Raw genomic sequence first — 24170 nt, forward strand, 5'->3', positions numbered from 1 at the left:
AATTCCTCCCTCCCATTCTTTGTATCATTGCTGTTACTCAATCCATTTACATACAAGCAATTTGTATTCAAATTGCCTTTGAATACAGACAAGTACATCTGACTTCAGACAGTACATCTGAGTGTTAGCAGAATGGAGCAGAGAGGGTATGAGACTTGAAATGTGGAGCCTGGAGCTGCCTCCTAGTTTCAATACCAGGTTGCTCTGTAAGTCAGGGCAGGACACTTCTCTGTGTGCCTGAGGGATAAGATGGTGTCTAAGGACCAGCCCAGGCTGCAGCCTTCTGGGGCTTCCCATTACCCTGAAGTCTGTAGTAGCAGAAGTGCTCTATCTGAGTTCTTAACAGGTTTCTGTTGCTTCCATATGTATGGAAAACAGGCTACATACACGTACCTGCTAAGCACTCCATTGTGTTTTTGGAAAAGACTATGGAACAGGTTCCTGGAGCATTTTGACAAGTTTCAGATAGAGGTACCTAATCCTGACCCTGGAGGTTTGGAAAGGCTCATCAGCTATGTTCTCATTGATTTCTGGTTATTGGCTAGTTAAGGAGTGGCAAGCATCTTAATTGTACATTAATGAGGACTTAATTACAATTAACTGATTCCATCGCAGCTAGTGATGATTAGCTTTTAAAGAAAGGCTGTTAGTTCAAGTAGTTCCCATAGCCTTTCAGGCTGAAAAAGGATGGACTATAAGACACCTTTAGAACAGAGCTCTCTGCATCTCCAGATGTCTCCATCATTTGAACTTGAGGACAGAATGCATCCTCTGGATCAAGTCACTCATATAACTTAGGCCTCTTCTAAGGGAGGGGGGTCACAAACATTTCAGAGTGTAGGTGTGGACACTGGCATTCCAAGTCAGGCTTCTCTGTCTTATTAACTCTTTGGTTTTGGACAAGCTCTGTGTTTGAGTTGAGAGTTCTCACTGGTTTGTTGGGAAACTTATGAGATAAAAGACATGAAAAAAAAAAAAGAATGAGAAAAAAAAGTCTTCATTTGGCCTTCACTTATTCTTTCTCAGATGCTCTTCTTCTTTAAAAAAAAATTTTTTTTAAAGATTTTATTTATTTATTTGACAGAGAGAGAGACAGTGAGAGAGGGAACACAAGCAGGGGAGTGGGAGAGGGAGAAGCAGCGCCGCCCCCCCACCCCCCCCAGCAGAGAGCCCAATGCGGGGCTCGATCCCAGGACCCTGGGATCATGACCTGAGCCGAAGGGAGATGCTTAACAACTGAGCCACCCAGGTGACCCTATGCATGTGTTTTCTACAGTTGTCCCACAGTTTTTGGAAATCCTGGTTTTTGTTTTTGTTTTCCAGTTTGTTTCTCTTCGCTTTTTAGTTTGGGGAATTTCTATTATTTTACCCTCAAGCTCAGAGATTCTTTGCTCAGCTGTGTCTAGTCTACTAATGAGCCCATCAAAGGCAGTCTTCCTTTCTGTTCCAGTGTTTTTGATCCCTAGCAAATCTTGTTTATCCTTTCTTAGAATTTCCATCTCTGCTTCCATTTTCCATCTGTTCTTATATGCTGTCTACTATTTCCATCAAAGCACTTAGCATTATTAATCATAGTTTTAAAAAATTCCTGGTCTGATAATTCCAGTAGTCCTGCCATATCTGACTCTGGTTCTGATGCTTGTTCAGTCACTCTAAACTGTGCTTTTTACCTTTTAGTACGCTTTGTAAATTATTGTTGAAAAGTAAGCATGGGGGCGCCTGGGTGGCTCAGTCAGTTAAGCGTCTGCCTTCGGCTCAGGTCGTAATCCCGGGGCCCTGGGATCAAGTCCCGCATTGGGCTCTCTGCTCAGCGGGGAGCCTGCTTCTCCCTCACACTCTCCCTCTGTGCTTTCTCTCTCTCTCTCAAATAAATAAATAAAATCTTAAAAAAAAAAAATAGAAAAAAAAAGAAAAAAGAAAAGTAGGCATGGTGTCCTGGGTAAAAGGAACTGTGGTGAAGCATTCTGATTGATTAGAAGATCTTTTGGTAAACCTGCACCCCAGGACCATGAACTTCAACAGTGCTTTTCAGTTTCTCTCCACCTTGTGTGGCTAGAGGGGGCAGGAGTCGGGTGTTCTGCTTCTTCCACATGTAAGGCCATAGGGAGCTGGAGTTGGGTACTTCCCTTCCCCCAGGTAGTTTAGACTCTGATAAGACAACAGGTTAGGCTCTGGTAAAGTAGTTTCTCTTGAGGGCAGATCTTGTTTAGAATGCTCTGGCATATTTCAAGATGGTTTCTCCTTTCTCTGATGGAAGCACCAGGGGAGTTTTCTTTGATTTTGACTGTGAGGACTTGGTAACCTCCTGGAGGTAACTCACAAAACTATGGAGATACCCCCTCTCCCCCATTACTGGGTCTCCCTGAAATATTTCACTCTCAGACTTGTCCTCACTGAGCCTCTAGCAGCTCATCAGTGCAGTTTAGGGGTTCCTGCCCTGGCACTGCTTCCCACGGACGTTTTTGCTTGTGGGTTTCTACTCTGGTTTTTTCTATGTCTGTATGTCTGTCTCTCCAATTTTGGGGGCAGGGGTTTGCCCTCTGCTCTTAACTTCTCTGACTGATTGAGGAAGAGTTGTTGATTTTTCAGTTTGTTACCTTTTTACTTTTTAGGACAGAGTGACAACTTCTAAATTCCTTGCATGCTGGACCAGAAACCACCTATTATCCCTCTTTTTACATGTAAGGAAACCAAGGCACAAAGCTATTTATTAACTTGATCAAGGGCCCTACTTGGCATGCGGTAGAGCCAGGATTTGAATCTAGGTGTTCTGGCTCAAGAGTCTGTGCTGTTAACCACCACACCATTAAGGAAAACAAGCAGGTTGGGCCAGTGGGGAAAGGAAGAATATGTTTTCTTACCATGAGTCATTCATGTCTCCTGTGTTAACATTTTCAAACAATATTCCAAAACACTTAAAGGAACAAGTATCAGAAGGGTTGGCTTGAAAATAATGATTACTAAAACGTGAGGTAGATACAGTGAGTAAATATTTTAGAGTAAAAAAAAAAATCACTCCTAAACATACCATCTTTACAGATTACATTTCAGTTTGTGTCCATCTTTATGGACTACATGGATATTGTGTATTCAGCTTTTTCACTTAACATTGTATCATGGTGATTTCTCCATGTTTCTGTATCTTCTTTACAAAATACATTTAATAGCTATTTATTCTACCTTGGTGATGTGCTAAAATTTATAAAAATATTCTCTTAATGTTTGACATTTGGTAATTATTATTTTTCTTTTACAATGATAGATAATGTCCCGCAATTGGTTTCCTTCCTTTGAGTAATTTCATTCACGATAGCTCCATGAATGTGGGTATTGGGTCGTTGGGTGTGGATACATATATAACTATTGCCGACTTTTGTCATATTAGTTTCCACAGTGGTTGTGTCGATTTTCTGGGCTTCCAACATTGTATAATTTTATGAAATTATAGAAAATATTATATATACATATATTGAAAACCTCTTAGATACAAGTGCAGTGTCAATACTGGAAGGCTCTGAAATTACACATCTTCTATAAACTGATGCATAACCTTTTTCCAGATACTCAGTTTATGTTGCATGTAGCCTTGCATGTGGGAGGCAGTCTGTAGATATTTATTGGATGGATAGATAGATGGATGGATGGATGACCTCCAACTGATTCCTTCTAATCAACACACAGAAAGTGAGTGGCAAAGTTGAGCTGATACTCTGATTTATAATATAGAGCTCTTTCTCCTACTTTAACTGCAGTTCTACTTCATTCACCAGTATATATTGTATACTTAGTATGTGAAAACACAGTTCTAGAAGCTGGGGGTACTACTATCAATAAAACATAGTTCTACCCATCATGTACCTCACAGTTTTATTGAGAAACTCACATACCTCTCTAGATCAAGTTCTCATTCATAAAATGAATGTAGTGACTTCAGAAGTTCCTTCTAGTTTCTGAAACTCTAAACTTCCCAAGTCTAGATATTAAGACTCTAGAGTAGGATTATTTTAAAGAGCAATCTAAAGGAACTGGTGATTCAAGATAATGATAGATCTTTTCTTTTTTTCTTCCTTCCTTCCTCCCTCCCTCCCTCCCTCCCTCCCTCCCTCCCTCCCTTCCTTCCTTCCTTCCTTCCCTCTTCATCATTGAGTACATACTAAACACCAGACGCAATTAAGTGCTAGGAATAAAAATAGGAATAAGATAAGTCCTCTTCTCTTAAAAAGTCTACAGTCCAAAATGGGAAGGTTTTTGGAAGAATGGTTTGGCAACACAACAGTCCTGCACACAGTGTTTATGTGGATGTGGATGTGATGTGCTTACTCTAATATTCTAGCAAAAACTTAAATTGAGTGGTTTCCAGTATTAAAGTAGAGGAGGGAATCAGCTAAATGCTTCCAAACTTAATGGAAAATATCACTGAATCTTGTAGGTTTATGTCAGGGGAAAATACCGGTACCATACTTGCCAATATCAAGACGAAAGAGGACAAATGCAAATGGACTCACCACTTCTCTTCTTCTACTTGCACTCCTACGGACTGGAACTTACTGGGTGCTTTATTTTCCCCTGTTTTGTCAGGCTCTTCAGCATCATCCACCTGAAGAAATAATCAAATAGGCAGAGATGCCCAATTTTAGTCATCTTGCTTGAAAAACAAATGTCACATTTTATCAGAAACACCTGCAGTACTACTGGAATGTTTTGTGATTTGTAGTCTTTTTGTTCAATATTTGTGTATGATGAAGGCCATCACTACACTGTTAGCATGTGCTTTTTACTCTGCTGATCTTAGAAAAATGAAACTTTATTCACTCTTAAGATAAATGTCTATGATTGCTCCATAGATTTGTGAGTATGTGCTTACCTGTGAACACTATATTAGAAAGGAGCACTGCATGGAAATGGGTTCTTGGAAGTTTTGAATTTGCAGATAACAAAATATAAAAGAAGGAAGAAATTTCATTTATTGTAGTTAGAATTGTTGATATTGAGAGATTTAGGTACTAACTTTTTAAGTTAGTACCTAACTAACTTAAGGTTAGTTAAGTTAGGATACTATATATAGGATACTATATAGTATCTTCATTTTTTTCCCCCTTAAACTAAGAAATCGACTTTGAATATCATGCCATGGTTCCTAAATAGCTATGTACACACTACAGCTCACATAGAAAATGTGTCTATATTTAAATGATAGCCTAGGGGCGCCTGGGTGGCTCAATCGTTAAGCGTCATCTGCCTTCCACTCAGGTCATGATCCCAGCGTCCTGGGATCGAGCCCTGCATCGGGCTCCCTGCTCCACGGGAAGCCTGCTTCTCCCCGTCTCTCACTCCCCCTGCTTGTGTTCCCTCTCTCGCTGTGTCTCTCGCTGTCAAATAAATAAAATCTTTAAAATTATATATATATATATATATATATATATATATATATATATATGTAAATGATAGCCTATGGGACAAACCTAAATTTGAAATAAATCTTATGACTGTGGAGAGCAATTAGATTTTTTCCTCTTTTTTCTGTGTATTAATAAATTATTTTTTCTAAAAATAAAAGCAATTTAATTAAGTTATATGAAATTAAAATATATAAATATAAAATGTAGAAAGATAAAGCCCCTAAGAATCACTTTCAAACTTTGCAGCACATTTGTCCATCTATTAATATGAACCAGCTCGGTGCCCCTATTATTTGTTTTTTAAACTTTACCCTTCATTGTTCAGAATCCTAAAATCACTATATAGTGAATTTTGTATGGCTTGGAACAGCCTTCTTTACCCTGAACATATTTTTAAAAGTATTTACTCTTGTGCTGTCATTTTTCTTTTTCATATTTAGTTCCTAAATCCACTGTCCTGAAATGTTTGTGCTTAAGAAACAAAGTAGAGGGATGCCTGGGTGGCTCAGTTGGTTAAGCGACTGCCTTCGGCTCAGGTCATGATCCTGGAGTCCTGGGATCGAGTCCCGCATTGGGCTCCCTGCTCAGCAGGGAGTCTGCTTCTCCCTCTGACCCTCCCCTCTCTCATGTGCATGCTCTCTCTCACTCATTCTCTCTCTCTCAAATAAATAAAATCTTTTAAAAAAAAAGAAATTAAAAAAAAAAGAGATTTAACATTTTTTTTCCTACATGGATCATCAATTGATCTGGCTCCTTTTATCAACTAATTCAATTTTTTTTAAATTTGAGATGCCAACTTTATGTTCTACCAAACTTCACCCATACATTCCCATGTATATAGCCTTGTTTTTGGTCTACTGATCTTCTGGTCTTATTACTCCTCCCATTTTTTTTCCTAATCTAATTTTTTTTTTTTAAAGATTTTATTTATTTATTTGACAGAGAGAGACACAGCAAGAGAGGGAACAGCAGACTCCCCACGGAGCAGGGAGCCTGATGTGGGGCTCTATCCCAGGACCCTGGGATCATGACCTGAGCTGAAGGCAGACGCTTAACGACTGAGCCACCCAGGTGCCCCCAATCTAATTTTTAATAAATCTTGGTATTTTCTATGGCATGACTCCTCCTGTAATTCTTTTTTTAATGTAATTTTTTAAATTCCTGGGTTAAATTGGAGTATTAACTTCTAAGTAAATTTAACATCAAATTGTCAAATCTCTCCTTCCAGCTTCTACCTAGTGATAAAACTCACATTGGAATTTTTATTAGTGTTTCTTTCAATTTATTAATTTAATTCAATGTATAACTTTTGAGAGAATTGCTATCTTTATACTATGGAGTATTCCTGTGCAGGAATATTGAATTGAATAGTTTTCCACTTTCAGATCTCTTATGTTTTATTTAAAGGAAAGTTTTTAGATTGTTTTCAAATAGGTGTTATATATTCTTTGTGAAGCTCAATCCTGTTACAGTTTTTGTTACTAAAGTGAATGGGCTTGTTTTGCTCCATTACATTTTCTATGTATTAATAATATACAGAGGGGAGTGCCTGGGTGGCTCAGTTGGTTAAGCAACTGCCTTTGGCTCAGGTCATGATCCTGGAGTCCCAGGATCCAGTCCGCACTGGGCTCCCTGCTCAGCGGGGAGCCCGCTTCTCCCTCTGACCCTCCCCCTCTCATGCCCATTCTCCCTCTCTCAAATAAATATATAAAATATTAAAAAAAAAAATACACAGGGGGCGCCTGCGTGGCTCAGTAGTTAAGCATCTGCCTTCGGCTCAGGTCATAATCCCAGGGTCCTGGGATTGAGCCCCACGTCGGGTTCCCTGCTCAGCGGGGAGCCTACTTCTCTGTCTCCAGCTCCCCCTGCTTGTGTTCCCTCTCTCTCTCTGTGTCTCTCTCTGTCAAATTAATAAATAAAATCTTGAAAAAAATTATATACAGAACATTATTGATATCTCTGTATTTATATTGTATTCTTTCACTCTAGTGAATCCTAATAATTTTTCAGTGGTTTCCATTAGATTTTCTAAGAGGACATGCATATTATCCACAAATAAAAGCAATTTTACTCTTTCTTTGGAATGTTTAGACCACATTTCAGTTTCTTGCTTTGTGTATTGGCTAATGAGGGCAAATAGTATGGAACAAATCTGTGAAAATAGGCACCTATATCTAGCTTCTGAATCTAATTGGAATGTCTCTACCATTTCACCTTTAAATATGTTTAATTAGGTTTCTTATAGATGTCTTATATCATGTTAATGTCATGTTAATAGTTGGAATGCCTTCTGAATTTTATTCAATACTATATTTCTTTTTTTTTAGACTTTATCTTTATTTATTTGCCAGAGATAGAGCAAGAGTGAGAGAGAGCACACAAGGACGGGGAGCAGCAGGTAGAGGGAGAAGGAGGCTCCCCACCCCAGGACCCTGGGATCATGACCTAAGCCAAAGGCAGACACTTAACTGACTAAGCCACCCAGGCATCCCTCAATAATATATTTCTTAGCATGCATCTTGAGATCATTTTTCCCCCCTACAGCTAAAATAACTTTGAATTTCTGTAACATGCACTATTTGGTAATGACATATTATTTTATTTTTATTTTTATTTTTATTTTTTTTAAAGATTTTTTATTTATTCATTTGAGACACAGAGATACAGAGAGAGAAAGAGCATGAGCAGGGGGAGAGCAGAGGGATAGGGAGAAGCAGGCTCCCTGCTGAGCCAGGAGCCTGATGTGGGGCTCAGTCCCAGGACTCTCGGATCATGACTTGAGCCGAAGGCAGATGCTTAACCATCTGAGCCACCCAGGCGCCCCTGTTTTTATATTTATTTATTTATTTAAAGATTTTATTTATTTATTTGACAGAGACACAGTGAGAGAGGGAACACAAGGAGGGGGAGTGGGAGAGGGAGAAGAAGGCTTCCCACAGAGCAGGGAGCCTGATGCGCGGGGCTCCATCCCAGGACTCTGGGATCATGACCTGGCCAATGGCAGATACTTAACCAACAGAGCCACCCAGGTGTCCCTCCCAGATTTTATACTTCCTCTTATATTAGTATTACTAATTTACATGTATGTCTATTTTATTTTGACCTTAAAATTTACCCGCATAAAATTGTCACAAGAATTTTTTTATAATTTTAAGAAAGGCTTTCTCATTTCTAATATCATTGATTTGTGTTTTCCCTCTCAGTCAGACTTATTATTTATTTGTCTTTTCCCCAAGAACCAATTTTGGTTTAATGTATCAATTCTACTTAAGTTTTTTTTGCTGTTGCTCTGTTTTTGTCTTCCAATGCATTTATCTCTACTTTCATCATTAATAATTCCTTTCAATTTATTGTTCGCTTATAGTTTTTTGAATTGAATGTTTTGTTTATATTGTAATATTTCTTGCTTAACTATGAAAGAACTTAGGGCTATGAATTCTTCTGAGATCACAGCTAGGGCCACAACCCATAGTGATGATTTATAGGATTCTCATCATTTATTTCACAATAATCTTGAATTTCCTCCTTCATCCAAATGTTATTTAGAATATTTTTTAATATTTTTAGATGGTAAGCTTTTGTTACCTGCTTAGCATTAATTTCTAGTTTTAATGTGTAATGGTTGGAAACCATGACTGTAATATCTCTTCTTTTTGGAATCCATTAAAATTATCTGAGGAGTTTTGACTTGAGATAAGTCCCCCTAAAAAATCTCTTCCTGAATATGAACTGATTCTGATTTCAAGGACATCAAAATAAAGTTTACAAAGTTAGAATGTACTGAGTACTGTTACAGAAAAAACTATTCATGACATTTGTTAAAGAATTGGCAAGGTACACTTTATTTAGGAGGATTATTGTGATAGACACAGGGACCACAGCGGGCTTGGGCTCAACTCCAAATGCAACAGGAAAAAGTAGGAATTTACAGCCAAGGAGCAGGGTGGGAGGGTGTCAGTGGGTAGAAAATTACAGAGAGGAGACAATCAGGGATAAGAGGGGACCTCAAAGGGTCCTTGCTGAAGGCAGGCCAGGGTGATCAGGCACATCATCAGCTGGGGGATGATGGAGGATGAGGAACATGATCAGATGAGGAACATGACCAGACACCAGTCCTGGGGCATTCTGGCTAAACCGACTTAGCAGGATTCTCACTAAAATTGGGCGATGCAAACATGGACACACAAGTACAAAAGTCAAGGCCCAGTCAGGAAGAGAATTCAGAGCAGCCTGACTAGAGTCAGACCAAGGAGAGGCTCGTTATCAATACCACCTCTATGGCTTTACTTCATTGGTTTAAGTCCATTGATTATGAATCAGGGATGATGTGACTTTTTTATTTCTCAAGGTCCTCTTTTAATTAATAGTAACAACTCACTTGGTTTGTATCATTCTCTGAAATAGTTCACTCAACTTGGCAGTGGGACTCATCTCTTCACATGGGTCATGACATGTATTTCTGTACACTTGGATAGGCATTAAAGGAAACAAAGTGAATCTTAGGAGTGCAATCTCAGATAACTTAGTTTTCTTTTCTTTTTAATTCAAAGAATGAGTAAGCAACCACATCTTATGTAATGTGAAGATCAAGCTTAAAGCTCTTTTAGGTTGTTCTACAACATGAGTTCAATGATCATGGAGGGAAGTCACAATCTAATATCTGGAGGTGGAGAGGTTAAGGTCTAAAGCTACATGAAACTCATCTGTACTTGAAAAAAAATTACACTTGAGAGACTAAACGATGGTGTAACCCCCTGCTACCTTTGGGGATGGGAGTAGGAGTCAGAAGTAGAAAGATGGGGGCATTTCATATTTTGTTCTGTATCCTTTCATACTGTATGAATCCTTTATGACAATACCGTATGCATATACTACTTATTTTGTAATTTTAAGAAAAACAAATTAACTTTAACGTGACCCTTGACTTTTTAGAAAGACATACAACTTTGCTCTAAATCCGAAGCAACCAGTTACCCTCTCCCCGACCCTCCCAGCACTAGACCACCAGAAAAAGCACCAGATAAAGTAGTTGACTTGAATTTTGGACCATATTATAAACAATACATACTTCAAGATATTCTAGAATCATATTTAGTGCCATGAAATGTTCCCACTAGAATGCCAACTAAGTATTCTAGGACTTAAGAGTTAAGTGAACTAAGACTACAAATTCACCCTAGCCATCTCAAGCTTTTTAATACACATGCTTATGGTTTATTTATTTATTGGACAAAGTGACTTTTTCTGGTGACTTACTTATTGTCTAGCAGCTCCAGGCCCATATTTTATACCCATTTGCTCTGTGGCACTGGGGCCAGGACTCTGCAAACTACATTTCCCAGGCTTTGTTGCTGGCCAGCTTCCAGTTACATTCTAACAAAGGAAGGTGGGAGGAGGGAAGGGACTTTCTTTCTGTTTCCACCTTCTGTGGGCATTGCTCCAGCATACAAAGGCAGCTGTGCTCTAGCTTCTAGCCCTCTTGACCCATGCACCGATGTGCTGCTCCCTTGGACATCCCAGCACCAGCTGACCACACCCGCTGTGGTGGCCCGAGGCTGGCTGTACTGGGGACTCTCCCCTGAGCATCTCAATTCTGGGAACCCCACCTTTCCCTTTTTGCTGCCTTAGTCCTAGAAGTGGTAATTGCTCAGTGCATCGCGTTATTGCTCTCTCAACCTTCCCATACCTGTAGAACCAACATTGTGTATCAAACTGCCTGTGTTTGAGAACTGAGCATGGTTTCTATTTTCCTGAATGGGATTCTAACTGGTTCCATGTGGCTACACTCATGTCAATGAAAAAGGCTTAGAGTGTCAGCCAAAGTAGGATGTTGCAGCTTTACAATATGGGGTAGTAGCAAAATTACCCAATGAAACTTAGCCCAATGACGCATGATAGGTATTTCCCTTAAGAACCATGATCCTCAATGCATAGAGAAAGGGAGAAAGAAAGGATGCATGGGTCTCAAGGACAAGGATGGAAGACATTGCATTCTGTGGATGGAGGACCTTGTACTCTGAGTTCAAGCCCCACCCCACCTATCTAAACCTATAGCTGCTTTGCATTAAAGTGTTTATCTTCCAAGCTTTAGTCTTTGTATGTAAATTTATCTTTGTGACAAAAATGCACAAATGTCACCACTCTTACATGGTACTTAGGGTAATCTATTTAAATTTGTGAAGTGACTTTCAGAATGTTTCAAGAAATTGCATAGTAATTATATCTGTCTTGAACAAAATTAAGAAAACCCTTAGCAGATAAAATTTCAGCAAGTTTGGCTATGATTTTAAAGGAAGGTAATAATAATAACTAGATTTAATATTTAGTGAGCCCACTACACTTAGAACTTTACATATATTCTATCAGACAATTTTTAAAAAAGATTTTATTTATTTATTTGAGAAAGAGAGAGAGAGAGAGAAAATGAGCAGGAGTGGGGGGAGGCACAGGGAGAGGGAGAAGCAACTCCCTGCTGAGCAGGGAGCCCAAATGTGGGGCTTGATCCCAGGACCCTGAGATCATGAACTGAGCAGAAGGCAGATGCCTAACCGACTGAGCTACCCAGGTACCCCATGTATCAGCCCATTTTTACTACAACCTATAATAAAATACCCTGTGGAATAGTGACTGTTACTCTAAATTTCCAGATGAGGAAACTAGAACCATTAAGTAATTAGCCTAAACTCACACAGGTTGTAGAGTAAATGATTGTAATGTTAGCTGTTAGGCATAGATTAAATTAAAAATGTTGGGTAAGGTTTGGAAACTCTGACCCTAAAGAGGTAAAGAGTGGGAAGGAGTTCAAGATCCTAGTGTTATAAATTTTGGGGATTAGGATTTAAATTGGGTTACAGTGTAATGAAATTTGATGACTGTTTTGCATTTTGCATTTTTACTTATTATTCTCCATCAAAGAAGTGGTATAGCATGGTCACATTAAGCACCAAGGTACAGTCTAGGCTGTCAATGTAGGATGTGTGGCCTCGGGCAAGTTATCAACCTCTCTGTTCTCATCTATAGGGTAGAGATAATCATACCACCTATGCCATAGGGTTGTTGTAGGGGCTAAATGAAACAACCACATAAAGTACTCAGTCCTTCCATATAGTTTTTATAGTAGTGAACAGTGATTGAAGGAAGAGTTAGAGCAATTTTTCCACTCACTAAAATATTCAAATATTTAAATGGCAGGATGGCATCTGAAACAAAACTTTCTCCCCAACATTACATGTGGGTTTCAGAGTAGTTCCATCTGACTGGGTGAAAATGACAATAATGTAAGGTGGATTTCATGTATATGAATGCTTTATTCTGAGTAAGAATTTTTTGGAGAAGAGGCGTCTGGCTGGCTTAGTAGAGCTTGTGACTCTTGATCTCCGGGTTGTAAGTTCAAACCCCACGTTGAGTGTAGAGATTACTCAAAAAAAAAAAAAGAAAAAAGAATTCTTTGGAGAAGAACCTATGAGATCAACCGGCAGACCTGGGAGGTGATTAAGATGGATATATAGAAGCTTTTAAATAAAATGAACAGTAAGACTGACAAACAACTATCTTTAAAATATGTTATTATTAAGAGCAAAAAGGCAAGATATAGACTAGGGTGAGGTATATGCTAACATCTGGGTGAAAAAAGGGGAATAAGTTAAAATATATATTTGCTTGAATATGCACAAAGTATCTCTGTACAGAGATGCAAATGTTGGTTATATTAATTTTCTCCGGCAAAGAGAATGGACAGGCTATTAAATAAGAATGGGAGGGAGACTAGTCACTGAACGCCTTTTTGTAACTTTTGAATTTTGAACCAGAGGAATATTTATCTATTGAAAAATAATGTAAAATAAAGAAAAAACTTAACTGAACATTAAGGAAGTAGAAGTAAACTAACATGGCCCCATGCCAGCTATGGGCCAGATAAGGAAAGTAGATTTTTTTTTTTTATCATGGGTAATATATACATGACATAAAATTCTTCATCTTAACCTCTTCTAAGTGTATAGTTCCAGCCAGTATTGAGTACATTCGCAATACTGTGCTACCATCACCATCATCCACGTCCAGAATTTTTTCATCATCCCAAATTGAAATTCTGTACCCCCATAGGAAGCTGGAATCACGAACTGAGCAGAAGGCAGATGCCTAACTCAATCTCAAAATAGTTCTGTGAGGGATAGTTAAGGAAACAGGCTCAGGAAGATGGCGTCATTTACCTGGACAGCACAGAGAACCAGGCTCTGCTCTTCCCTACTCCTCCAAATCCCTTGAGCAGTTGGGAGAGCAGTTAGCTTCTAGGGGGAGGTGGGAGTGGGCGGAGGCTGGCTTTGTGCATGTGCCTCCTGCTGTGTCTTCTAGTACCAGGCACCAGTGCCACAAGTTCTGTTAGGAAACTTGACAGCTTGTGCTATGGTAACCTGTAGGTTATATATGTATAAAATAAAACCATCTGGGGGCGCCTGGGTGCTCAGTCATTAAGAGTCTGCCTTCGGCTCGGGTCATGATCCCAGGTCCTGGGATCGAGCCCCACATCGGGCTCCCTGCTCAGCGGGAAGCCTACTTCTTCCTCTCCCACTCCCCCTGCTTGTGTCTCTCTCTGTCAAATAAAAAAAAAAAGATTAAAAAAAATAAAACCATCTGACTCATTGCTACTAGACAAAATTTAATTGCCCTTTAGAAGTGCACTGTGCAGAATGCACTGTGAAAATACATCATCATTGTGAAAATGTACCCCACGCCTGGCTTTTAGATGTGCCTTAGAGTTGGTTCATTGTGAATAGATTTATTGGCTGCCACGTCAGGAAGTTATTATTCAAAGGGCACCTGCATGATATGGCACAACAAAAAAGGGAGAAGGGCATGACTCTTCTCCACTGAGAGAAGGAAATTTCTAGCAGGGTAAGCCAAGCTGAACAGATGTGAAAAACAAGAATCAGTTTGATCTTATCTTTGAGCAGCAGAAAACACTGGGCTGAACTGAGAAGCCTGCTGAATTATCTACCATTTTTTGAAATGCATGATTAAATAACCAACAATTATGCTGAAACTACTGCACATTCTTTGCTCATGAAGCTGTGATGTGAGTGATTGCTTTCTACACTACCAGTCACTTTGGTCTTGCTCCCCCTCACTCCCACATGTATGAGAAGTGATTCTCATTTTTGTTCTCAGATGGTTACTCAGTAGTGTCGAACATACTATAACACAGCTCAGTAACCCAGGTTATTCTTGGATGTCCACTCCTTTTTTGAGAATCAAAATGTGCATCAGGAATTGAGGGCACTTTGTGCGTGATTGTATTCATGTTTGTTTAGCTATCCCAATGCTTTGAGTCACACATTCAATTGAGAGGACAAAAATAGCAGCCTCTAATAATGCCTACAGACAAAATCTCTTCATAATTTTTAAGTCACATTCAACAACGTAGGAATTCCAGAGCCAATCATTTGAAAATCCGGTCCCCCACATGGCCCTATCACCCAAAATGGCCAGATGGCAAATCTTCTGGAAAAATAAAAGTGCTTAATTTCTTGAGTTTTGGGGTCCCTATTTCAAAGGACAGAAAGGGAGGCTGTTACCTGTATCCCAATAGAGAGACACCGATTTTTCTTAAAGTGATCCTTCTTCCTGTCCTCTGTAGTGACAGTGGCTATGGTGGTCGTGGTAGTGACAGCGGCAGGGTTGTTGCTCATGTGTTGACTCGCAGGGCCGTGGATCTGGGCATTTGCAGCTTCAATGGCGGCTGTCAGAGCCTTCATACTGTCCAGGCTCTCCGTGGAGTTGCTCAGTCCAGACTGGCTGATAATATCTCCTCGCTGGCCCTGTCCATCCATGTAGGCATCCTGGGCAGACTCTGTGCTACTCTGGGCTGTGATAGAAATGAAAGGTTTCGTGGTAGTTCTGGGTGGGACTGGAGGTGGTGTCTTCTTATATGTTGTAATGCAAGATGACACTGGAAGACAGTGAAAACAGAGACACTGTGATTTCTGTGTGGGTTTCAATTTCTGTATTGTAACTAACATCCACTGGAAATCAGGGCACATGAAACACAAAAAGACACTGAGCATGAAAACAAGCCCGTTGATAGAGTGAGATCCCTGCTTCAGGGGGATAGTTGAGCCTCCTACGAGGGGACGCTCCCACAAGACTGAGGGGGGAAAAAGACTGGAAAACACCACCCTCTGAGATGGACGTTTCTGAAATGGAAGTTAATATGAATTAACATAAGATAGCCATCTGTAGAAATCTTCCCAGGCAACAGTACACCCTGAGAGAGAATGTATATACATGTAGATAAGCCCAGCGTAGTCTCTGCCTGCTCAGGGAAATACGAAATATAGCTAATGTTAAACAACATAACTCACTGGAGAAGATTGCAGTGGTGGAAAGAAAGCAAAGAGGTTGTGAGCAAGTGTGGTCTGATCCTAACCACAGTGGGAAGTGCCGGGGGGTGGGCACGGCGGCGCACAGAGCTGTCCCAGCTTCCTGGGCTGTTTCTTCCTTTCTTTCTCCCACCCTCTCTTCCTTCCTGTCTTTGTCTCCCCCCTCTTCCTTCCTTCCTTTTTTCCTCCCTTCCTTCCTTCCTTCCTTCCTTCCTTCCTTCCTTCCTTCCTTCCTTCCTTCCTTCCTTCCTTCCTTCCCTCCTTCCCTCCTCTTCTCCTTCCCTTCCCCTCTCCTTCCCACCTTCCTTCCTCCGGATAGATGCTCACTATATAAACTTCTTTTCTGAAATTTTTTGTTGTTATTTCTGAGCAGTATATTCTAGAGGGAATATACTGCACAAAAGTATCCTAGTGTAGTCTCCCTCGTTTCTAAATCTGTGGTGGGGGGTGGAGGGGTGGGAGATTGGCTTGTATGAGCCTACTCCGTAAAATGCTGTCCCTCAAGGCTACTTAATCAACTCAGGGGCCTGGGTCTGTGCAGAAAGGTGTCCTTTCTGGACCTGTACAGTTGAGTCAAGATCCTCCCAGAGGCTCTGGCTAAAGTAGCCTTTGCTCTTCTCTCCAACTACCTGATCACAACTCTGAGGTTATATGAAGATTTACACACTGGTTTTCAGCTTTCCATTTGTGGAGCATGGTGTACAAAATACAGATCAGAAAGAATGATTACGTTTTCAAGTGAACTCCCTGCCAGCTTTCTAAAGACTTTTGTTAAGTCCTCTTAAAAATGATTCAAACTATTGTGTTTCCGTCACATGCCCCCACCCCCCATGCCTTTCCCATTCACAACAGGCGGTCACTGTTACACCCAATCAGCTACTCCTGACCACACGATCCCAACTCTCGTTTGAGCTGCCACTGGGGCCATCTCACTAAATTGAAATAACTTGCTTTAATATTTGGATGTTTCCTGGGCCACTCAAAGGAAGTGTCCTATAAGGAACAATAAACAGAAGGATCCTATTATGCTGTCCTGTCGTTCCACTGGCTTGTGATTTGGAGTAATTTCCTTAACCGTAAAAGAGATAGGGACCAAAATATTTTGCTACTTCCTAGGGATTACCTGATGGAATATATATGCCCTGGAGGTGGGGGGTAATGTAAACAATATAAATGTAGCCACCACTCAAGTTACCCAGGATGAATGACTGCCCGAGGCTCACCCAGGGAAAACCTTCTACCTAAGCTTAGTGCACGGACTATATACATCCTTCAACAATTTGAACAGAGCTCTCGGCAATTCCCAGCCCAACACCTAGAGTTTTCAGCTAAGGTGCCTCAGAGGTAATGCAAGCAGTGGAGGCTCATGGTGCCCACCTGCAACGGGCAGAGCCAGGAGCAGAGCCACACTGGTCTCAGGTTCTCCCACTAGGCTACAGCGAAGGCTCGGGCTAAGTAATGCAAACCTGTGCACTGCTGATTTTTCACCTCACCCAATTTAGTTTAGTGTCATGCACCGGACCTACTGAGGAGCTGCCTTCTGCTTCCCAGGAAGGTTTGAAGGGATAACCCTGCTGAGGCCGAGGCTCAGACTGGGTGGGAGGAGGAGTGACCATAAGTAGGATAGGATCAATCTCTTCAAATCTAGTGAAACCAGATCATTTTATTACTTCTCTTAAGTCGTTACAGTGTGAACTCATTAGTTTGTTGAAAATGGATGCTCAGGACATTCGGCCCACTCGTATTCCAAAGAAATGAAATACCCCATTCTAACAAAGAAATGTCTGATCTTTGGGGGTTGTTTATGGCTTCTTGTTAGTTACCCTGTTTCCTCTTTCGGTGTGGACAATCAAAACTGCACAATGCAGCCAAATAGAGTATTCTTTCTTTTGCTGTGATTTACAGTAGAAATTTTGCCATGATGTGATGTGTGATATGGGAAATAGAGAAAGGAGGGTGTCACATCATTTCCAGTGTAATGATGGGGTTTGGGGACACTCCCCAGGGCCAACTGCAATTTGGTGCCATCTGGTGGCTGTTGTCAGCTCCCCTCCTGGATCAGTAGGGATAACTGAGTACTTAGATCAATGGGGACCTGCAGGACTGCAGCGGCAATGCTAGAAATCCACTAGGGTTAGACTGGACGGGGAGAATCCTGGGGACGTGTCTTTCCCAATAGGCTGGCCCAACCCCAATGCCCAAAGGAGGTAAGAATTTGAGATTGCCTCACTCGAAGAAGGGAGCTCAACAGAAGACAGGAATCACCTGCTATGGTGTTAGATTCAAGGGGCTTCATTATGAGATTTCACTGCAGTGTGGGGCTTGGCACAAATCTGCCACAGTTATCAGAGTTACACTCAAAGAAGCACCACCCATCAATTATCAAGTAGAAATCTAAAAGGAATTCCAATCTTTAAGAATGCCCTCTGCCAGAGAAGAAAGGACATCCAAGACACAACTCACACTTCCATAACCCCCTTCCTTCTCATGCCCCAATTCTTTCGCATACAAGGCTGCTCCAGAAATCGGACAACCAAATTCCCAATTTCTCCCAGCATCACTCTTTCCTGGTTTTGCAGGCTAAATTCTTTCTTCTCTCCTAAGATCTTTTTATTTTCCTAATTCTACTCTCATGATTCAGCACTATGAATAATTTAGAATCCGCTGGAGTCTGAGTGCCCAGAGGGGTGCAGTAGAGTGAGGTTCAAGGAGATGAAAACACAAGTAAATAAATCTTGTCTGGTCAAGACAGAAAGAGAAAATAAGTGCTTATATGCCATCAGTGAAACACTTCTTTTGTTTGAGAGTAACATTCTCAAAACAGTGATTAAAAAAAGCAAGTGCTCCTTTTATTCAATTGGAACTTTAAAAAGAAAAGATATGGTACTTTAACCATTATTATTGCTTTCCTTTGCTTGATGTATGTATTATATGTTCATTTCAAATAAACTGATTTTTTTCCTTATTTGGATCCCGATGGTTTACTGCCCCAGCTCAAAGTTGGCGAAAGGACTCCTATTTATAAGAAGAGTCAGCAAGAGCAGAGTTACACATTTTGATGGCATCACTTTGATTCAGAGGATACTGCAGAGCATAGAGACCAGAGACTGGCTTTTACATCAAGTTAAGAAATGATTGAAGAAGGAGGAGGGGGAGGGGTGGGGGAGGGGAGGAGGAAAAGAAGGAGAAGAAGTAAAAAAAAAAAATGAGAACAAATTCCTATCCTATTTCAGCTTCTAGCCGACGATTCAATATTGTCTCTATTTGCATGGGAAGATAATGCTAGTGTTGAAAGCCTCAGGAAGACCTGTGCCAGGAATTATTTTTTTCTGTAGTGGTGAAGGTTTTTTGAAAAAAAAATCTAGACTTTCTTATCACTCTGGTTATCTTCTGTGATCAAGAGCACACATGTGTCAGGTGGCCACAAAACAGATGTAGGCTCAAACCCACATGTTCTAGCTTCTTAATAATACATTCTGCCTGGGGCATCAGTCGGATGCTCAACCGACTGAGCTCAGCGTGGAGTCTGCTTGGCCCTCTCCTTCTACTTCTCCCCCTGCTCGCGTTGGTGCTCTCTTTCTCTCTTTAAAATAAATAAATAAAATCTTAAAAAGAGTAAGACCTTCTCATGGGCTAAGCTAATGTGTCATATACCATAAAGCTACGTTTAGGAATTATTTAGCACTTCCTTGTTACTTTTTAGAAACTCTTACAAATACAACAAGCCCATAAGTACTACAGATAAAAACCACAAAAGGACACAAAAGAATTCCAAAATATACATATACATAGAGTCGTACAGTAGTCAAACAACACCTCTTTGATATTAACAGGTTACCCTCCGACATTATTAACCACAAAGCAAGCTGCGTTGGTCTGCGTTTAGTAGTGGCTGGCTTCTACACAGAAGTCACGGTCAGAGCAATCCTGGATTTGCTGAGTTGTATCAGATGGTCTGCACTTACTGAGCTGAAGACCACCAGAGAGAGAAGGCCCGCCTCAACCCACTGTCTAGTTTCTGTGAAGGACAAAGGTCTCTTGATTTGGGTAATTTGGTCTGGCCAACAACAGTTTACAAGCCCTCGAAAGAAGATTTAAAAAATCAAATGGGGTTAAGAGTGGGGGTGCTGGAACTGGCTTTTATCAGCTTGCTAGCTAATTTTGCACATCTCTTCCCAGGTCTCTGTTTAGTGACATTTCATTGATAGCTTGAAACTGACCTTGATGTGAATATTTAACACAATGGATATTGGGAAATACTACCCCTGCCTGAGAGAGCCAGTTGTGAAGCACTTCCAGCACACCTGTATGCATAGCATGGCACTGGTCAAAGTGTGGTCCACAGACAGGTGTCAAGTCACAAACTATTTGATGAGTGTATGTTGAGATATGCCATGAAAATCGAGAGTAAACTTTTAGAAACTTTTACAGCAATTCTAAAGACTATTTCATTGGTTGAATCTAACAAAAAGAAGACCAGGGCTTGGTTTTGGGTGCCTCGTTTTTTCAATTTCCTTTATCCAGTGATTCATTTTACTGCATTTTTACCAAAATATCGATCTGCAGCAGATTGGACACCAAACAAACTGGTCCATCCCCAGAGATAGTGTGAGAAGCACTGACAGGAAACATTTGCTAATCCAGCGGCAAGGGCAGAGGTAGTGCATGTGGGATAAGAACATATGAGGGAGGTAACTTGAAACTACAGGCTATTTTAGAAAGCAAAAGGATGTGAAGAGGCCAAAAGAAAAAAAAAGAAATGTGGAAGGACATAAACTTAGGCATAGAGGGGCCAGTGCACAAATACAAGCTTGTTGTTTTAGCACCAGGTAAAGCTGCCTATTTCTAAGAGGGTGTGTCTGCGTACAAGTGTGACATCTAGAACAACCAGAGGATTGTGGTGCTGCATTTCATTCTAGGCTCTTCTCTTTAAGGGGACATTGCAGAGTGCTCCAAGGAAAGAAAAACCATATCTTAGGAGGAGTGGATTAAGGAGAAAGGATGTTTAGTTTGCAAGAGAAGGAAGACAGAAGAATTTCCAATGATTTTGAAGCCTCTTGTGTCGAGGTTGGCATGGACTAGTTTTATATAAGGCATGGTGGGAAACCACCGAGGTAAGAGCTCAGAGAGGCACTAAGAATAATTCTCTAGTTCAGTTGTTCAAAGGAGGAATATGGGGCTCTTGCCAGGTAATGAGTTTCTTGGTCTCTAGAGGTGTTAAGCACAGGCCAGCTCATCTTTTGGCTGGGAAGTTATTAAAATTGTACCACCGTGTGATCGGAGCCTGAAGTAGGTGACAAGATTTCTTTCAAATGAGCTCCTGTGGTTTTATGAATATTAATAAAAGCTAGAAAAGAATTTGAGAAGTAGAGACCCATTGAGAGTGAAGTGAAAACGCTGAAGAAGGAAGCCAAGGGAGGTTAGGGAGCGTTACCAACACGGATGTTTGGTAGCAATGACCAATATTCTGGCATCCTGGGAATGCATTTTGGCCCAGACCAGGGCAAAGCTGCGAATCAGATTGCTGCTTGGCATCAAGTAGGCCGAGAAGTGCTGAACTGACAATAGGAGGTCAGCTCCCCGCCATGATTTGCTGTGCAGGCTGGACGACTCCCCCACCAAGTGCCAGACAAACCAGCGTTCTGGCCTGAGTCGTTCACCAGGTAAAAGCACAAACCCAGGTGAAAACAAAGATGATAAGATGGAACATTAGTCCAGACTTTTTTTTTTTTTTTTAATTTTTTTAAGCTCTATACCCAACATGAGGCTTGAACTCAGGACCGCACAGATCAAGAGTCGTGTGCTCCACCAACTGAGCCAGCAGGGTGCCCCTTTAGTTCATACTCTACACGAGTACCATTAGATCAAATCACCAGAGAGTGAATCCTTACTCTGTAACACACTGTGCTAAGAATTTAATAGACATGGTCTCATGACAGAGGAAGCTATTAGTCTCCCCATTTGTCTGATGGTAAGACTGAGGCTTAGAGCAGGTAACTGAGGTCTCTGTCTTACACAGCTACTAAGTAGTGGAGTTAGCATAACTCAGAGGCCTCAATCCCAGTTCTTTTCCTTCCGCCAAACCACCTGTATTCATCCGCCCATTAAACCTTAGATTAAATACCTTATCCAGTAAAGAGTGATGCTTCCCAGGAGAAAATGCCCCCAAACGGCTCCCAACACTGTACTTTGCACCCTGCAGGAACCTGTCAAAGGCATGGAGAATGAACAAATTTGGAGTGGTCAACAAGGGGTGCACCAGCCGCATCTTTTAAAACTACTGCAAAAGTTGGCTCGGCGCTGGGCTAGGAGCCTGCTTAAGATCCTCTCTCCCCCTCTCCTTCTGCCCCTCCCACCCTTCCCAACCGCTCTATTGTGCGCGCTGTCTCTCAAAATAAAATAAAAATAAAAATACTGCAAAAAAAAAAAAAAAAAAGGAGCTCCACAAAATAACACATGGAAAAATCGCTGCCTTGTTTCAAAATATTTACAGCTGAACATCTCCAGGCCACCCGAAGTGCGGCGGTCAGTGGTCGGCTCAGAGCCGGCCCCACGGTGAGAGGGCGGGGCCCGCGCGGGGCTCCTGGGAACGCGACCCCGCTTCTCGCCTGCTCTCCGGGTTAGTGTTGGCTCCAGGGCCGTGGCTATGAGAACGGTTTCCACCAAAGCCGGCCTCCACGGAAACCACAGAGACTAGGTAACCTTTTCTCCGCCGAAGTAGAAAAAAGCACGCTTGTGTGAGCGTGTAGGGGAAGGGCAGGGAATGTGGACAGAGAGGGAGGGGTGGTGCAATAATTCTTTAGTCATAGGACTTGCCAGTTGGTAGTTACTAGTATTCCAGACACTTCCTAATGCCAGACAAATGCCCCAAGCCTCGGCTTGTCTGGCTTGGAGATCTATTCATGTGATAGCAGCCCGGCTCTTGCGGGAGACCAGATCTCGGGGGCAGCCGCCCTCCGCTGCTAATCAAACACAACATTGTTCTCCCAGGGAAGAATGGGAAGGTTTGTTTCAGAGTCACAGCTTTTTTTTTTCTCCTTTTCTAAGAGGCCCCCAAGTTGTTTTAACAAGTTGCTACAAAACTTGGGCTTTCCTGAGGTGAGGCTGTGGCGCACAGTGCCTGTACTGTACCAAAATCCAGGGAGGGAGGGTCAGAGTTACTCATTAAAAACGGGGGAAAAAAGCCCCAGGCACTTCATGCCTGGAAATGATGTAACAGGCAGCCACTCCTCTGTTAGAACTACAACCAAACAATGCTCAGGCAACGCGCGGCAGCTGCTCTCCAAACGTCAGCGCCTGCCCGGTCCAAAGAGCTTGAAAGGCACCAAGCTGGAGGGCTTCGTGCTGTACCTTTCTCGCCCACATTTCCCCCACGCCCTCCCAGGAACCTGGCAACAGGTAACGTGGCAACCTTTGCTTTATAAAATGGCAAGTGGCATCATCTCAGAGAACAAATGGATTTTTTTTAAAAAGCCAGCCGCATCTCCCCCCCCACCCCCCGCACCCATACCCCGCCCCACCCCCCAGCCAAGAAGCTGAGAGAAAGGTACTGCGGCGGGCAGCCCTGCTCTCGAGTGCCGCCTTGTGGCTAAGCTCGGAACATCACCGAGGTACCCTGAAATCCGCGGCTCAGACCCGAGGTAAGTCACGCTAGGGGAAGGGCAGGACATCTTTGCTAGACTTGTCTTCCAAAAAGACATCAAGAGCGCTAGTCAAGATTCAGAACGTCTTGCCTTTTAACTTCTCGCCTTACCAAAAATTTTACCCTAGCTGCAGCATAAGATCTCTGGGTTGAAGTTGTGTTTTTTGTTGTTGTTTTTCAGCAGCAGCTAGGGTAACATTTTCTATGGCGGCAAGTTGAAAAGCAAGAACTGCTGTAGCCGGTTGGTTAGGTGGGTGGCAGCAAGGAGTAAGAGCCAAGAAACTGAGGATTCCTGCCGGGCGGGACTTGCATTTTGCATTTTTAATCTTTATGTGATTTTGTGACTTGTATGTAGAAACCTTTCTCTGGGGCAGGAACATTTTTAATTCACATCTCTGGCTTCCAGTTAGTCTACTTGTAAGGATTATTTAGGATTCCCAGACTGCAGGCCCAGCTTCCCAGAGAGTAGGGCCTGCAGTACCAGTTTAGCTTTTATTCTCTGTGTGGGGCAAACACCCACAGAAGTGCCAAGGGCACTATTTTTAACCAGTCTTCTTTCTCTCAGGTACTCCCCCTTCTGATGTCTCTGATTTGGAGGGAAGGCTACAGTTGTGAGCTGCTGATAGCTCCCGCCAGTTGTGAGGGCATCCTTTCTTTCTCCCTCTGGAAATGTTAACTGGAAACTAAGCAAGAGGTTTAGATCAAAGTAACTGTGCTCTTCAGAAAGTTCCATTAATTAACAAAATTAAAGAA

General features: G+C 41.7%; 1 protein-coding gene and 1 long non-coding RNA gene across 16 annotated transcripts in view; one reads left to right on the forward strand and one right to left on the reverse strand.

Annotated features, from left to right (window-relative positions):
- DLGAP1 (DLG associated protein 1) overlaps positions 1–24170 on the reverse strand; it is a 317851-nt gene that overhangs the window by 51149 nt on the left and 242532 nt on the right. For both annotated transcript variants that reach the window (XM_045886989.2, XM_045886988.2), the window contains 2 exons: positions 14972–15345; positions 4506–4597 (listed from right to left, as the gene is read on the reverse strand). In XM_045886989.2, coding sequence (XP_045742945.1) covers positions 4506–4597; positions 14972–15345 — 466 coding nt within the window. The remainder of the gene's footprint in view (positions 1–4505; positions 4598–14971; positions 15346–24170) is intronic.
- LOC123852739 (uncharacterized) overlaps positions 22306–24170 on the forward strand; it is a 45019-nt gene continuing 43154 nt past the window's right edge. For 2 of the 14 annotated variants that reach the window (XR_010407310.1, XR_010407306.1), the window contains exon 1: positions 22564–23415. This is a non-coding gene — a long non-coding RNA (uncharacterized LOC123852739). Of the gene's footprint in view, positions 22473–22549; positions 23416–24170 lie in introns of those variants that run through there. The other 12 variants (XR_006792990.3, XR_010407301.1, XR_010407311.1 and 9 more) reach the window with 11 other exon arrangements.

This window comes from Mirounga angustirostris, unplaced genomic scaffold (assembly GCF_029215605.1).
Source record: "Mirounga angustirostris isolate CCGP_5_RB_7025 unplaced genomic scaffold, mMirAng1.0.hap1 SCAF_14, whole genome shotgun sequence".
Taxonomy (NCBI): domain Eukaryota; kingdom Metazoa; phylum Chordata; class Mammalia; order Carnivora; family Phocidae; genus Mirounga; species Mirounga angustirostris.